Here is a 16,958-nt window from a genome sequence, read left to right as displayed (position 1 = left end):
AGCAAATGCTGAGCCAGCGGCAAATGAAAGGGAAGAAGGAGGACGACTGGAAGAGAGACAAAGATGGCAAGAGATGAATAAGGGAGTGGAAATGGAGTGAGGAGGCAAGGAGAGAAAGAACGACTGGAGTGTGACCGTGAGGCAAAGCAGATTCATGCTTCTCTCAATTCAACGGTTCACACATTTTTCCTCTCTATGTGGTAGATTCACAAGTACTCTTCAGTATGTGACTTAGGCAACCAAACATTTGTCCAGTCACTGAGGAATGGCCAAAGACTAATTCCTCTATGTGATATTGATGTAAATGGGATGCACCAGGCTCCTTCCCAGGGTAAATTACACCAAATACACCTGCTTTTAATGAATGTTCTCACTGACTGATTGCATGCATTAATGAGGTAGTCTATACTCTGTCAGACAGCTGCTTGCCAAACTAGCCTAAATCCCCATGTGTCAATTAAATATTGATGCCTGCCTTGATTCCAGTGCTGGATTTTTATTCCCCAAACATGAAAATATTTGTACGCAGTGGACAGCACAATAACAGGTAGGGACTAGGTTCCCACTCTGTTCTACAAGCTTTGTGTGTGAAGTCCTACATTTTTAGAGGGAGGACTTCAATAACAGGCATCCCTTTGGCCAGCGTGGCAATCTGATCCCCTTTGAGTGTGTATCACAAATGACAGAAATTTGAATACAGTTTGCACTATGCATTACTATTTAAATGTCTGCATGTTAGGATCACTAATGCCAATTTTCCACCCTTATATATTTAGTCATGTGGTCATTATTCTTATCATCAATCACTATCCAATCAGTGTTAATTTAATGATTAGAAGTGCAATTGCGATTGCAATACATTAACCCACACTGCTATTGCTATATGCCAAACACACAAGCCACCACAACCTCAATCAAAACAAGCTGCGCCTGTGCATTTGGCCTTGGAAAGGCTTTTCCATAATGTGAGAAGAGAATCTGATGAGGGTGAGATTATATGTTGTAACAAATATGAAGTGAAATGCAGTGAAACCAGAGCAATGAAATATTGCTTCCAACTCAAACACTGTCAATGGAGGCCATACTATCTGGTTACTATGTGGTTGTTCCTTCAGACATTGTTAAAGCGAGTCTGGACTTGCGCAGACAAACTCTTTTCCACATTTTGCTTTGCTTCCCTTTAGCCCTGTGTCACACAAGGGAGAGCTAACCAAGGGAATGTGCTCTTCATGTTTGAATCTAAACACCACCCAGCCCCTTCTACCAACACTAGACCAGCTTCTCTGTCTCTGATGACATCCAAGCAGCACCCAGTTCTGTGCCCTGGGTAAGTGACATGAAGAAAGGGGCACTAATGAAGATGTAAAAGAGTAGATCAACCATTGAAAACTACACTCACATTGGAAATCCACTGTGAAGTGTTCCTCACTGAATGATAATCACTGTACTGGATGTAAGAGAGGTAGGAAAGGAGCACAGTGGGCTGAAATGTGAGAAAGTGAGCCGCAGACTGATGGCCACCAGAAAATGTGTGAATTGTTGGCACACAAAAGCAGCCCTGTCTGTGCTCATGGGGAAAGACAGGGTGCTTCACACAACACACACACACACACACACACACACACACACACACACACACACACACACACACACACACACACACACATACAGAAACACACACACACACACAAATATGTGGATATGCACCCTGCAACACACTTAAATTAAAGACCATACAGGGCTAACTATTATGTGGGAAAATGCTTCTTTTATTCTTTGTAAGAACAAACCCCTATTCAGTAGTACTTTCAAACAATTTGCATGTTTTAAATTCCAGCAAATGAATCACAAAAGTTTTGAAAAGAATTATTAATTCTCTGCTGGAGTAATCTGAGCTTGTTCGTATTCATTCCATTGCTCTATAATGGCAAAACCCACCTGCTGGGCATCTAAGCAGGTTAAAACAAACCATAAAAATCAATTAGGAAACCTTATTTGAAAGGACTAGTTGGAGCACAGCCTCTGCCGATGAATGAGCAATGACGTCGGCACTGCAATACAGAAAACACTAACATCAGAGCAGAAGCCAACATAAACAAGACCACAACCTTTGACCTCTTCCTGACCTGCGTGTCCACCAGCACCCCGTTCCAAATGCAAACACCACTCCAAAATAGGCTTAGGAGCCACTTAGCACTGACACTGAAGCTAATGCTAAAGCTAACCAATGGCTGACCTAAAAGGGGGGCAAGTCAACATGATGAATGAGTGTCAGTGTAATCTGAGCGTAATCTGGGAAGGGTATCCAATGGTTCAAATCCTCTCATGTGAGATCTGGAAGCAAATGATCCTGTCTTGGGTGACTGGTTAACCTTGATGAGATCAGACTTTTGGTGATATAGGTGATGGCATGTAGACAGATTGTCGCAATTAGCAACCGATCCAAATAAGGATGGCAATGGTAGACATGCTGTAAAGGTAACTTTTGACTGCAAACTATTGACATAAGCCACTGGCATGAGGATGGTAACCATCAACATCAAAGAGTGACGAGCACCTGGATGATCAAAGCATTTTATTTGACACTCACCAAGATATCTCGGTAACTTCAAGAAACAACTCCAAGAACACAATGGTGCACACAGATTCTGTACTGATTTCTAAATGTTCAGACCCTGAAAACACTGCATGTCCCAAAATAGTCATTCAAAGTTTAATATAGAAGCACAACAGTATTCGGGTGCTCCAGTGGTCACTTCATATAATTTATAAAGCTACCAACGTCCCTGATTTAAATGACACGCTTAAGAAAATCATTCTTAATGTGTGGAGGAGATTCTATACCATTCAATACCAAAAGGAAAATGTTTGCAGTCTAGTTCCAGGGCACCATTCCTATGCACACAAAACCATGTTCCCAGGGGATTCGATTCTGAAATGCCCATGAACAGATCACAAGCCTCAGCGAGCCCAAAGGGATGGCACATGATCCGGCATGTCAAATTGGTTCTACGCCCACAAGTTTCACTTGAGAGGCCTTTCTCTTTGGCACAGAATGCAAGAGATGGCCTGGGGTGAAATCAAGAATGAATGTTGGGATACTCTATTAAAATAACGACTTATTAATAACACAACAAGGCTGCCACTGATGAAAGGAAACAACTAAGCCTTTTTTTTTTTTAAGAATACACACAAATAACATGCCTTGCTGCTCACAGACACTCATTCTTGAAGGGAAGCAGGGAGCAGACAAAAGGAGATTCCTCGGGGACTGAGGCTGACACTTGGCTGAAGCCAGTGGTATGCAGCTGAACCCCTCCAGCTCTTTCTCATAACCATTACCCTGATTTACATTTCTGACGCCACAGTCTTCCCTTCTCCAGTCTTTTTCACAGTCTCAATTCTGTAGCTCGGCCAAACATTTTAGCTTCTATCAAAATTAGTCTTTGCTTGAATAATATTTTGATGTAACACACAATGTCAAAAAAATCTTTTTTTTTTTATTATTGTTAGAATGAATATAGTGCCTGGCTTTTGAACCATCCAAAGAGAACTACCCTCTCCAAAAACAGAAAACAGCTCCTCAACAGAAAAGGCTTTTAGTTTATTCTTTTGTCTGTTCTTCCTATCTTTGTTATGGACAAGGGGAAAGTACTCGACACAGTATCTTGTGGTGCTCCCATACACATGCTAACAACGAGCAGCACAAATGCTAATGAGGGCATGGAGTCACCCTGACTGATAGTAATGGCCTAATGGTTAGTGTGACCTTACAATGGTGGAGCTGAATGGCTGAATGATCAATCAAGCGGACTACTCCAATATTCAATTCAAGCAGCTGGCTCTACAGACGGCATCTGGTGTGGTCCTGTATCAGACCACACATGCAACCGTAGTTGATATAAATCACCAGAAATTTGTCCTTGCAGTAAATTGCAAGTCTTTGCAACACATAGCCTATGCTTTTTCTGTGAGCATTTTTATTTAAAACAGCTTACCATACGAGTACATGCATCAGTAGCATGAGAGGCATCAGTGGGTATCGACCCCGACCTCTGGCTGTTTCATTGACATGCTCTATCCACTAAGCTAGCAAGGAGTTCATTTAGATATTAGGATCTGAAAACACTCATAAGTACGGAAAGGATAAGAGTGGAAACAACCTGATGTTGCTGACGTGCTGGAGTTTCTGACATCCTAGGATGAGAAACCTTTCATCAGTGCAATAAAACTGAGAAAAGGGGATTATGGTGCCTGAGGCGATGAGTATTATGGACACCAATGTTTTATCTCGGAGTGACAAATTTACCAGAACTAATGACAGCTCAATTCGACTTTACAGCAAATCAAATTACTGGCAGATTATTGGATCCTCTCTCAGATGGCTTCCTAAATGAGGCTGTGTAATAGACAATGAGATTAGCAGTGAGAAATGCGCCATTCTTTTGGTGGCTCCAGGGGAAGAATACAGTCTGTAGAGAAAGACACAGCCCCGACACAGATTTGGGTCACACATTTGACGAAGGTACACGTTACCATTTGTTAAAAACATGAATCAAAGACCTGTCGAGCTGTAGAGTTAGTGGAGCATCATTGAGCGGTTCTTTTATAGCCCTGCACAAACCAAATTGTCATTAAAACTTCTTGAATAAAGAAAGGGAATATGAGGAATGGAGTAGAATGTTCTGTGGTTCACGGACGATTTCACTGTCCTCCAAGAAAGAATAAGGGAAAGGAACCGATGAATAATTACTAAACACGCAATCGACTGCCATAGAAAAGAATTATTTTGAATAATGGCTGAGCTGTGTGGGAGTTAAGGGGTGAATTCAAGTATACCACCATATATACAGCACTTGTGGATAAGTTTTCTCTCTGGCATACTGCAGAAGAACACATAAAAAGGTTGTGTTGGGAAAAAAAAAGTGCTGGAGCCAGATCCTATTCAAGGACATGTGACATGTGAGGCTGGGTGCCAGACTGCCTGTGATGCCCTGTCAGATTAAGGCGACATGTGCTGCTGCTTCCCACTGCGCATCATGAACCAGCGCTGCAGAGCTGGAGGAGAGAAGCTTTTGCAGTGGCTGGCATGGAGGCAAAATTCAGGAGAAAAGAAGGCATTCAACAATAGCACCACTACTTGTTATAAAGCGAAACTGTCAGCCCTGGGTAAGCCAAGGTGAAATTAAACCCAATAACACTATAACTTGCCAACCTAAAGTATACTGATAAATTAATCCTGCTATTTCTTGTCAGATTATGCCTATATATAGGGTCTATAGCAGTGAGTTATGATAGGAGGTTATTTTTATGGCTCTAATCCCTGAGTGGTGGCTCTCAGAAATGCCTGTGTGTACTTCTCATAGCTGGGATGTCTTTGGCAGAGTTTGTGTGATGCGCTCAACAAGAACAAGCATGACGTTGCCCTTCACTCCCTTTCCCATTCTGGTTAATCAGATAAGATGCAACTTTACAGCGTTCTGGGAGAGGCCTTGCAACCTTTGTGCCACTGCATTGCGTAATGTTTGCAGTTACTCAGGACAAAACTCTGACACATTTTTTGCAGGCCTGGGACATTCAGCAATCACAAGTTGAGGGGTTTGTCATAGCTAAACTGCTTTTGATAACAAATGCGTTAAGGTGAAAAAGACGAGAGTTTACATACAGTGCGTGAGATCTGGTCACGGTTTTGGGCAAACAGCCGGCACCCTCACGATATGGAAGGTGCATCCGACAAGCTTACAGGCTAAATTGGCAAATTTGTTTAGTAAACAGCGGTCACAGTCATGGAGATGAGGTAGTACCAGGGGCTGCAACCCATTACTACCCATTACTGAAGCGTAACTCAGTAATTGCCCTGGCACACTCTCTGGGGTGCAGTATGATCGTGTCTTCAGGGCACACTGCCATCTCTGCCAGTCAAAGCAAGCAGGGAGGGGTGGTGGGGGGGGGGACTTCCTTCCGAATCCATTCATTCCATTGAGGCCACCTGCTGTGCCTGTCAAAGAGCAGGGAGAGAGACTGGGAAAGGGAGAGAGAAAGCCACCTTCAAGCTCTAAAAAGAAGGGCTCTTCTTGTTCTCTGAGTCCAGCAAACCAGCCACAAAAGAGGGTAAGCACAGTATAATCATACAGCAAATGTTCAACCCAGATATCTGAAAGACGGGCTCTCTTTTTGAGCCACTCTTGTGAAAACATATGCTCAGTCGGCCAACATGTGGGCATAATCACATGTGACTCAAAGCTTACAACCATGACGCAGAGCACTTGCAACCTTATGATCTTTACTCAGTTAACTTCAGGATATTTAATGGCACCGCACAGTTACAGGCCAGGACACTTAAGGAGTGTGCAGGGCTCCCTCATGCCTCCAAGTTAACTGGAGTCGCTGTATGCCGGCCAACACCACCTGTTAGTGCTCCTCACTCTTCTGCCAACAGCCTCCTCCTTTCCAGCTGTTTGTGTGTGCAAATGTGTGTGTACATGTGTGTGTGTGTGTGTGTGTGTGTGTGTGTGAACAGGAGACATGTCCAGCCGCCTGGGACTGTACTAACAAAGGGATTACCATGGAGGGGGATTACTGTGGCACCGGAGCCCATACACACATGGCTGTGTACACTTTAAGACACTTGCACACCCTTGGGGACTCTCTCTCTCTCTCTCTCTCTCTCTCTCTCTCTCTCTCTCTCTCTCTCTCTCTCTCTCTCTCTCACACACACACACACACACACACACACACACACACACACACACACACTCAGATAGAAGACATGGTGGTGTGTAAAATCAGGGCAACAGAGTTGCACCACCATGCTGAGAGCGGGTTGTAGATGGGAAATTCACATGTTAAATGAGAGAGATTATTATTTTGTAGATCTTACTGTCATGGCATATTGCACAGGCCTATCACAACTGAGGCCTACGTTAGCAGATTGTGAGCGAGTGAGTGAGTGAGTGAGTGCGCAAGTGAAAGAAAGTGTTGAGCTGGACTTGTTCAAACTGTGCTGTTGTGTTGAAACATCCAAGTTCAACAAAAAGAAAACAGTCATCTGTGGAAACCAGAGAAAGGCTACATGATTGTCTTTATCGCATACCAGCGCGAATCGTAACTATGCTGACTCGATACAATGCAACACACCGTGAAAACTCCTCTCATCGTTCTCTCCCAACTTTCTCCAAGTGCTACAAGGCCTTGCACGCTTCACTTCCCCGGACATTTGTCCAGACATTTTTTTGCAAGCATTTCTTACCTTAAAAGCGACCGCTGCCGTGTTGTACTTAGACTACATGCGTCCTGTGGTCTTTCCTCCACGTATTTTGGGTTACAATCCGAGTGGAAACACTCGACACCAGCCGTATGGAAGGAGGAATCTCAGTCCTCGGTCAGGTCTGTCCCATCCCGATAAACTACTTCACCAAGCTCAAGTCCTCTGCCGAGATCCTTGATATTCCTTTAAACTGCGAATACAACAGCAGCTGTCAGCGCCTCCTACTTATCTCTTGGGTTAAAAGCTACGTAAAATAATTAAAACAGTCAGAAGTCAGTGCTTGGTAACCGGCGAGAGCAGCATTGAGAGCCACATAACAATAGAGAGACTAGCACCAAGGAGCCGATGAGGCCAAAGGAGGAATCATGCCGCATTCACGTGCCGCTATTCAACTCGTACTTACGAACCTTTAACTTTCCGTAGGCCTTTATTGTAAATTAAATGCGTGCATTTACATGGTTGCATGTTGATTAAAAAAAAATGACAAAACGGACCAACAACAGTTTTGTCAGCATATATTTTATTTAACAGATAACTAATGTGACACAGTGGGGTAAAGAACAGAAAAAAAATGCACAATGTAAGGAGGCGTAATCGATGTGTTGATTAGTTAATTAGATTTCAAAGCTTCCACGATTTCCATCCCTTTAACGTTGGAGAAAACAAACACCAAAGAAAAGTACATTTTCAATTGGATTTGCCATGTTCTTGGGTCGTCAATGAGCATAAATATCATAAAGTCAATATCACCGATAGCACTTGAATGCACCATCATCTCCTATTGAGAGCTTTTCCCGTGTGTCCAATATGGCCGACATCCCAGGCTCAGATGGGGGTGGAAATTCAGTGTATAGCCCTCATACAGCTGAATATTGGCATTTATTTTTTAAGTCAGTCCAGTAGCATAGAAACATAGAAGGCCAGTCTACACATAAACAGCCACACTGTGCTGCCTGTGTAACCTTTTAACCTTAAGCAGTTTGATTAACAGTGTGCAGACATGTGTCGCCTCCTAGGATTTGGAGGAGGACAGCTAGGTGGTTGAGGCTTTGTGCGTCCCATGCAAGGAGGGGACACTAGCCAGCCACGCTGCAGCCCAAAGAAAAATCGAAATAATAGCCCAGCAAGGTGCATGCAGTGGTTTAGTAGGTAATACCGCACTTTGTATTATTTAACCTCAAGGGGAATAATATTCCTATAAAATTCTTGTGGAAGTTGGTTTTGCTATTGTGGTTTACACCAGGCCCGTTTCTCTAGTTTATCATAAGATTACTATAGCTTTTTTGAATCCCTTAGGAGCTCAGTGAATTGTGTGTGAAAAGTGCGGTGCATGGTGGGATTTTTAGAAATACTTTGCTGACCCCTAGTGGCTGACTGCAAGTACGCAGGCTGCGCCGCAGGTTCCTCTGGGAAAACCGAGTCATTGGCTTTCTTTGGCGATTATTCCTGTTTTAACACAGCCTTACCTTACAAAGCCTCCCCCTGACTATTGATGTTTATTGTCTTTTATACAAACATGCATCCTAAAAGCAGTTAGTCTCTCTTGGAAACAAAGGAAACAACCTTGACAAAAACCCTATCATATTGCTGTAGTATTCCTACTGGGATTTAGAGGGAGTATTTGTCCATTTGTAATCAATTTATTGTGATTATTTAAACAAATTAAGTCGCCTATTGTGCCACTGTAAGGATTCCATATTAAAGCGTTAAAACGAAGTGAAGACGGACGGATTATCTATTCCATTTTAATTCAACCTCCCACTTCAGCTCCTTGTTTAAATCTCACTAGGATGAGATGCTTGACAAGACACTGAACGGCTCTAGACTTGGAAAATGTGTTCTTTGCTGAAAATCTTTCCGGTACCATAACCTTACAGGCTGTTGAAGGTTATTTGAGGGGAGAGAGGTGGAGAGGGGGTATGATGTGTGTTGAGGAATTGTAATGAGCACAGATTTTAGGCTACAGTGGGGTATAAAGCCACACAAACTCTGTTTTCTTACCTTTAATTTGTGAAATATAGGCTGACACAAGTCTTCATGAGGAAAATCAGGTCAGTAGGTTAAACTGATGCCAGTAACGAAAATATACTTTTTGGATGGGTTGAATGCATACAGTGATTCTTCTTTGAGAATTTTGTTTATGATGGTGATTATCTCCTTTATGAGGAGCCGCCGTTTAATTTCCCACTACATCACTGGTGCAGACTCATGCTCACACCTCGGCGGCGGCGCTTGCATGTTTTTCTCCCTCCCTCATGATGGCGCCCTTTGCTCAGACTAGTGTACGGTGTCTGCCGCTGTGGGGAGGATACTTGCCTATTAGCAGTCTTCTCCAGTTAAAACATGGGCTTTAAGTTGTGCTTTTCCTTGGCTTCACGCCCCATAGCAGAAGTTGTGGAGAGTCCCCCCTCCCCCTTCGCCAGTGACTGGGACTGTTCGTCATATTGCGTCAGAGTAAACAAAACGCTGACGTGAATCTCTCTCGTGGCAAACTCTTCAAATGAGTGTGTGTTGGTGGGCTCTAGCCTAAAGGTCTGATTTCGTGGGGTGGTGGTAAAGTAAAAGGTGGGTACACCGTGACCTCAAGTTATAACAGTGCAAACCACCGCCAGTTTAAAATAGAAATTAATTATATTCTCAGAAATGCCCTCCAAACACACACACACACACACACATGCACATACACATGCCTTAAAATAGATCCTTGTTATTGAACCGTGCACTGTTTGATAATCATCCGCTTACTATCGTGTAAAAAGGCCTTATGGTAAGGATTCGTATAGCATATGGGTTAGACTCCACTAAATACCCATTTTGTCCATATTATTTTAACAGCCTATAGTGTTAAGTGTTGGCCTACTAATAGTGCTATTGAGAAGCCGCAGGCCTAACCCTGGTGGTGGCATGGTATTTCGATCCCTTAATAAAAACTAAAAAAATTCAAATTAAAATAAATTAAATTAAACTTTATCATCCCGGCAGCCGATGGCTGGGAAACACGAGGTCCATCACTTCATCATTTTATAGTCATATACTGAAAAACTGTAGTCACAGGTTCTTGGTTCTGACTTTTTTCGTTTTCATACATCAACTTTCGCATTAAAATGGTAAGTCAAGTTTCACGACATCGTGGGAAAATGAGTGAAACGCTTAAAAGGCCACGTAATGCCTCTCTGAGTCGGCATCCTGCGTCACCAGCCGTGTTCAAATCGGATTACGTTCATCGTTTATTTCGACAATCTAGGGATAGGCCAAGGCCTGTGCTGTCACTGATGGCCAGTAAGCGAAACCCCAATATCCACACTGAGCAGTTATTGGAAATGATTGGAGAAGTGACTGGATTCAGGAAGCCGCAAGTTGACGCTATCCGTTTCAGCACCGGACAGCTCCTGATTCCCGAGAGGCCTTGAACTTGGGTATCGGATGGCCTGATGCCCATCAAAACTCCCCGCGGTCCATCCTGTCAGAGAAACCACAGCCATCACTCCTTACTAAAAAGATGATAATTTCCCTGCTTGGCCATAATCATAAAAGCGTAATTGGAGTTATTGATGAGGCGTGGGGGGAGGAGGCGTCGTGGTTGCGGCGACGTGGTGAAAAACAAACGATTTGCACTGGCCGTCACGTCGTCTTGTGCAAAGTTCATAAATGTTTGCATGCATTCAGCCCCCCACACCCCCTCCCCCTTTCTGACAAAAAGGGGGAAAATTAAGTTTCTAAGTAAACTTCCATCTTAGAAGGGAGGTGGAGGTGGTGGTGGTGGCGGGGAGGGGAGGGAGGGGGTCTGACGGATGCATCGATGAGGAAGGAACTGTACTATTATATTCCGGGAGGAAGGCTTGATGACGTCTATAGCATCCTTAATGTGACTTATTGAAGGGGGGAAAAAAGGCAAGGCTCACGATACATGGATAAAAATCCCAGGCAGTCGGAGCACAGGACAAAAAGTTTAGGACAAAGATATGTAGACGAACGACAGTGTACTTTACCATCGAGTTTTTGTTTCCTCGTACGACTGGTTTAGTCATATTAATTGTGCATAAAAGTGAGATAGGCTGTACTGAGGGGAACATAAGGAGACGGCGGAGGCGCTTCAGCCAGGAAAGAGGTGCCGTGAGAAAGATACCATCTCTCTCACACACACACTACCACAGCCGCGCCCGGATCACATCCTACAGCACCGCGCTCTTCCTCCTTTCCTGCTATAGGTATGTGCTTATCTCCGGATTTTCTAAAAACAAAAAAAACTTGGAGAAATCCAATGATGGAGTGCAAGATTAAGTTGCGGAAATTGTTCTCTCTTTTTGCGCTGCACGGAGACCTGCAATTTTATTTTCATTTTATTTTACTTTGCTGTGACCAGAGGAAATGGATCTTGCCTTATGTTCACAGCACTCTTAAACTTTTATGAAATGGGATGAATGAAACAGGGGAGGAAATCTGTTTGATTCAAAACTAATGGACGTGATGTATTTTTAAATCAGTAGCTTCTATCTGCCCAGCTAGTTTGCAGTATTAGAGAATTAACGTAGCCTGTGGATTTGATAAAAGAAGCGAGTATGTTCTAATGGACAGAATAATCACCTGTTTAACGCTGCTTTCTTTTTTTCATTTTCTAACAGCATGGCCAGTTCGAGTAAAGCGACTTTAGTCTTGCTCATCTACGGAATCATAATGCACTACAGCGTCTACTGCACACCTATCGGACTAAGTTACCCTAAGATTAGGTAGGTGGATGTGCTTTGTTATGAGCCTTTTCTAAATTTGATAACACGATTTTAAAGGAATGCTGTAATGCGATCCAAACTCAATGCAGAATGAATGTTTAGGTATTCAAATGGTGATACCTGATTGTTTAACGATTTAACGATAAAGTCAGATTTTAGTTGTGATAATTTGGATTTGAGCACTTTTAGTTCAAATAAGCGTGCGTGATTACGCCCGAAATGTGCGTATTCACTTCTGATTAGAGAACTGAAGAAACCTTTTTCCATGGAACATATTTTCCATGTACACAAATGCTTGATTCTGCTATGGAAAATGACAATGGAGATTGCGTAGAGGCATCTGTCCGGTGGGACGGTGCACAGAACTCCCCTTATTAAAAATGAGAGTGCAGTCAATGCAATGGATAGCCCTTGGGATGACGGTGGACTGGCGTCACCAAGGAGAGGCGAGGCAAAACGAATAGGAGTGCTCTATATCCTTTTGAGATTTTTTAAAAGATTTTTTTCCCCTCTGTGAAAGGCATATTCATAATTTAGGCGTGGTTTTTATATTGAGTCTAATTTTCACTGGTGATTGCGGTTCTTTTTTAAAACGTAATTTTGGCTCAGGGCCTATCCTAAATGTGATCATTTTCACAGCCATTGTTTCGATTTTTAAATAATTAATGAGGCTGTAGCCCGTGTGGAGATGGCACCAAAGTAGAATTAAAATCAGATTTTCATCACATGAAAATATGAATTTAGATGGCGGAAAAACACATGTAGGTGGTTTAAGTCCATATATCGGCCAGATTAAAATAATTCGTTTTCTGATTTTTAATTTAAATCATTCACAGCTACTGAAATAATTTTCGTTTTCTCCCCTTATTTCTAATGCATTTAACCGTCCTCTGTTTTAAGATGCAAATGCATACATTTGGCATTCTCTCAGTTTGACGCCTCCTTTTTAAAGCTCTCAATACATCAAATTCCTGATGCATGTCTTCCCATTGCAGACTTGAAAACGACGCCTTCGATGAGGATGGGAATGCATTATCCGACATGGGTTTTGATAGCGATCAAATTGCTATACGAAGCCCGCCATCCTTAGACGACGACGTGTATACTCTGTACTACCCGCCAGAGAAGAGGTACATATCAGCTTTAATAACGCATCTTTAGCCTTGCGGTGGAGGTGCAATTCCATTTTTAATGACTTTTTTGCTGTTGCGATAATGTTTGCTTGCTTTGTTTTCCCAGAGTTTCTCATGTTATTTGTTCAATGTTATTTTCATATTGAGTAGCCTAAAATGTTGATTCAAATACTGTATAATCAAGATAAAAGCTCGATAGCAGGCGAGGGTGTATAGCCTGTGTAGGCTATAAGGCTCCGATTAATTGCTCTTGATGTGATATTGGACTTGCGGGTGGGTGGGGACATTTTAGGCTACTTTTGATCATTTTGTCTGCGCTTTGGTCACTGATGATCTATGTGTTTTGGCGTTTTATCATCTCAGACCAGAAAGGCATGCAGAGGAAGAATTAGATAGAGCCTTGAGGGAGATCCTGGGTCAGTTAACAGCGAGACAATATCTGCATTCTCTGATGACAATACGTGTAGGGTAAGGGCATTTCTTATAAGCGTTTACCTGCAGTCATCATTTTTTTTTATGTTTCTCCGCCGCCCAAGTCCAGGTTGCTGCATCACTGTCTGTATCATTTTCTGTGGGTGTTTTATTTTCTCTCTCTACAACAAACGTCCACCAGACATTTTTCACTGCCTTGTGTCTTTCTTTGTTGTGGCGTGGCACTGCGTTCATGATTAGTTCTCTTCTTCCCCCCCCTAAAGAAAAGAATGAGGGTCAGTTTTCTGAGACTAAAAAAAAAATGCGAATTATGACTTCTTATAATCCATAAATTGATTTTTGTTCCCCTCAGCACTAATGAGAAACCATGCGTCAGAATATACAATGAATCATGAATAAATAATTTATAATAGTTGCCTAAAAGGCTTAAAAGCATTGTTTTCTTTTACGCTGCCTTTACTTTCCGCCTTTTGCCTATTCATCGAAATAAATACAGAAAATTAGGTACATTTGCAATACTAAAGACTGCAGGCAACTTTTGTGATGACATGTATCACGCCAAGGTGGAATGATCATCAGACAGTTCATAGATGCAAAATGGAAAAAAAGGTGCAATGAAATGTTGAGAGATTAGATCCTGCAGCCTAAACGTGTGTTCTTTTTTTATTTTTTTATTTATTTTTTATTTTTTGCAGTGAAGACAGCAGCATGGAGGAAGAGTCAGAGCCCTTATCCAAAAGACATTCAGATGGGATCTTCACCGACAGCTACAGTCGCTATAGAAAGCAGATGGCCGTCAAGAAGTACCTGGCAGCGGTCCTGGGAAGAAGGTACAGACAGAGAGTTAGGAACAAAGGACGTCGACTTGCCTATTTGTAGCGTTATTAAAGCGCCCAAACTGCCCTCCTGTGTATATACATCCAGTCGTTAAAATCAAAGTCATTCAGATATACCTGACCAAACAGTGGATTGCGCCTGTGTTCCTTAAACATGTATTTATGTATGAAGTAAAGCCATTAAAATGAATATTTTAATAATAATATCGTTTTTTTTTTCTTTTTGTACAAAAGCACTTGATACCGCACAGTTATACTTTGTGGACCAATATTTTATTTTCATGTCAACATGTTGAAAACAAAACAAAATGACAAAAAAAAAAAAAAAAAAAAAAAAAAAAACAACATAGAAAAAAAAAAAAGATAATTGTGCACCTTCAACGTTATGCGCTTGAAATCTCTAAAGGTCATCTACATATGCAGAAAATAAATAGATTTTAAAAAGACAATCAAAGTATTGAATGTTATACTTATTTTTGTAACCAACGTTCTATTTTTTTAGTGTTGTTTTGTTTTCCAAACAGGCCCAAAGAAGCAGTGAGCATGCTATGTGAGGCATATACAGCTTATCAAAAAAAAAAAGAAAAAAAAAGATAGATGTTGCCCTTGTTCACCCTTCTCCTCACTCCCTCAGTGGGAGCTGTGTGGGTTTGTATAGCTCGCTGCCCCTCCAGGGGAAGTCAGATGGCTTTTGTTGTACAGCCTCTCATTTGATGGATGACTGATTGACTTGCCCAGTCGTTCATAGAAGAAGTGGTAGTACAAAAATAAAAAATAGAAAAAATCTAACCCTCATTTTTGGAGAAATTTCATCGCAGGACTTGCAAAGGCATTATCGCCTTGAATAACTGTTGCCCCAATGATAAAGGAAGTGCTCAAGATTGCTGTTGACAGTATGCGGCAAACACTGCTTGCTCACTTGCCTCAGAGTCATTTACTGTGGGAGTCAAACCCAGCTATGCTAGATAGGCCTGTGTAAAGAATGTTTGTGTGTTATGTACAGTATAAAAATTATACAGTGTGCATATTCATCTCAATGTTCTGTGTGTTCGATCAGCAGAATTATCATTTGGAACAATGTGCTTCAATCTGGGCAGCATAACCACTATCTACCCACAATTCATAAGAAACGCAGGAAAAGAAGCATTTTGGACAAAATGGTACAAAGGAAAGGCAGCATCTGAGTTACTGTGGTCTCAGGATTTGACAAAGCGGGCTTACAGTTAGAAATATTTACCTATGTTTTCTTATATTCTGGTGCATGTGGATACCGACACCTTGCTAATTTGCTAAGACGCTGCATGCCGTCGTGCTGTTTGGACTGTGCTGTCTGGGAGGCGGTTTGTGCTCAGCTCATTTCATCACCACTGCCCCTCAGATCCGGTGGAGATGTGTGCAAGGAGACAAGGGGGGCTAGAGGTGGTGGAAGCTGGTACTGCACTGACTTGTTGAATTTTTACCTCCCTGCTCCTGTCATTGTGGATACCATAAGAGAAGACACTGGACGCCCTTGCTGATTGCCTTTATTGCCTTTATAGGATTCTTTTGCTTCTAGATTAACGTGTTTAAAGTGTTGATTTGACAGTGCCGTGGTTTTATTGTTCTGACAAAGCTGATCTGTGTTAGATGTCTGCTGAGCGTGTTCGATGAGGGTGTGATCCGGCGATGAGGAGTGTGTGAGGTAGTAGAGAGGAGACAGAGAGAGCAGGGAAAGGAGGATGAGAAGGAGAGAGAGAGAGAGAGAGAGAGAGAGGAGCAAGCAGGGAGAAGGAGTGTGAGCAGGAGCGAGTAAGAATGAGTGTGAAGGAGGAGGAGGGTGGAAGAAAAGAGAATGAGAGCAAGGAAGAAAGTGAGGGAGTGAATGAGCCTGTTACATAAGAGGCGGATTGTAGCAGCCACAAGCCAGAGGGAGGTCGTCACACCTGGATACAGAAACAAACAGCGGCGAGAGAGCTATCGCCTCACCTCGCCTTGCCTGACAGAGTGAGATCAGGGTCAATGAGTCTGATAGGAAAGAGCCGTATCAGATGTTGAATTCCCTTCGCTTTGTTCTCGACAGAGAGCGTCACGGTAACGTGAGTGAAGCACTGCAACAGAGCAGCTGGACAAGGCCACTCTTGAGTGTCCCTCCTGCATAAGAATGGAGGTGGATGAACTTCATGGCCCCTCCTGCAGAGGGATCTTCCCATTGACTTTTATTAGGGAGATATATATGTATTTATTCAATATTATGCAAATGCAGCTTTATGTGCCCCTGCAATCCAATCTGTGGCCTGTGTTCCCCATGGAAAGTATCAATACAATCTTTCTTCAATTTGGCTTTCTCCCGCAGGCTTTGTGCGTGTGTGTGTGTGTTTGAGAGGGAGAGAGAGTGAGTATATGTGTGTGTGTGTGTGTGTGTGTGTATGTGTGTATGTGTGCAGGGATGTTGATGTGTGTATGCATCTCGGTGCACATTTGTGTCTCTGTGTGTGTGTACAGGAAGACGTCTGTGTGTGAGTGAATGAGTGACTAAATGTGCATGTAGAGGTGGAAACAGCTTTTGGCTTTGGTGCCTTGCTTC

The 16,958-nt window shown here is 42.6% G+C and overlaps 2 protein-coding genes across 3 annotated transcripts in view; one reads left to right on the top strand and one right to left on the bottom strand.

Annotated features, from left to right (window-relative positions):
- The window catches only part of yes1 (YES proto-oncogene 1, Src family tyrosine kinase), a 29,337-nt gene extending 21,702 nt beyond the window's left edge, over positions 1-7,635 (bottom strand). Inside the window, exon 1 of the mRNA XM_030073662.1 lies at positions 7,250-7,635. The gene's annotated coding sequence lies outside the window, so the exon portion shown is untranslated. The remainder of the gene's footprint in view (positions 1-7,249) is intronic.
- A 634-nt stretch (positions 7,636-8,269) lies between these two features.
- adcyap1b (adenylate cyclase activating polypeptide 1b) lies at positions 8,270-14,584 on the top strand. Of its 2 annotated transcripts, XM_030075516.1 has the most exons (5): positions 8,270-8,416; positions 11,890-11,994; positions 12,990-13,124; positions 13,491-13,595; positions 14,255-14,584. In XM_030075516.1, exons 1-5 carry the CDS (start codon positions 8,328-8,330, stop codon positions 14,436-14,438), a joined length of 618 nt encoding a protein of 205 aa, XP_029931376.1. In that variant the 5' UTR covers positions 8,270-8,327; the 3' UTR covers positions 14,439-14,584. The 2 variants fall into 2 exon arrangements, with proteins under 2 accessions (XP_029931376.1, XP_029931377.1); XM_030075517.1 differs by lacking the exon at positions 13,491-13,595.
- The last annotated feature ends 2,374 nt before the right edge of the window (positions 14,585-16,958 follow it).

The sequence above is a fragment of the Myripristis murdjan genome, chromosome 17, assembly GCF_902150065.1.
Source record: "Myripristis murdjan chromosome 17, fMyrMur1.1, whole genome shotgun sequence".
Lineage (NCBI taxonomy): Eukaryota > Metazoa > Chordata > Actinopteri > Holocentriformes > Holocentridae > Myripristis > Myripristis murdjan.
The sequence above is the reverse complement of the archived record's forward strand: the minus strand, read 5'-3'. Positions and strand labels throughout refer to the sequence as shown.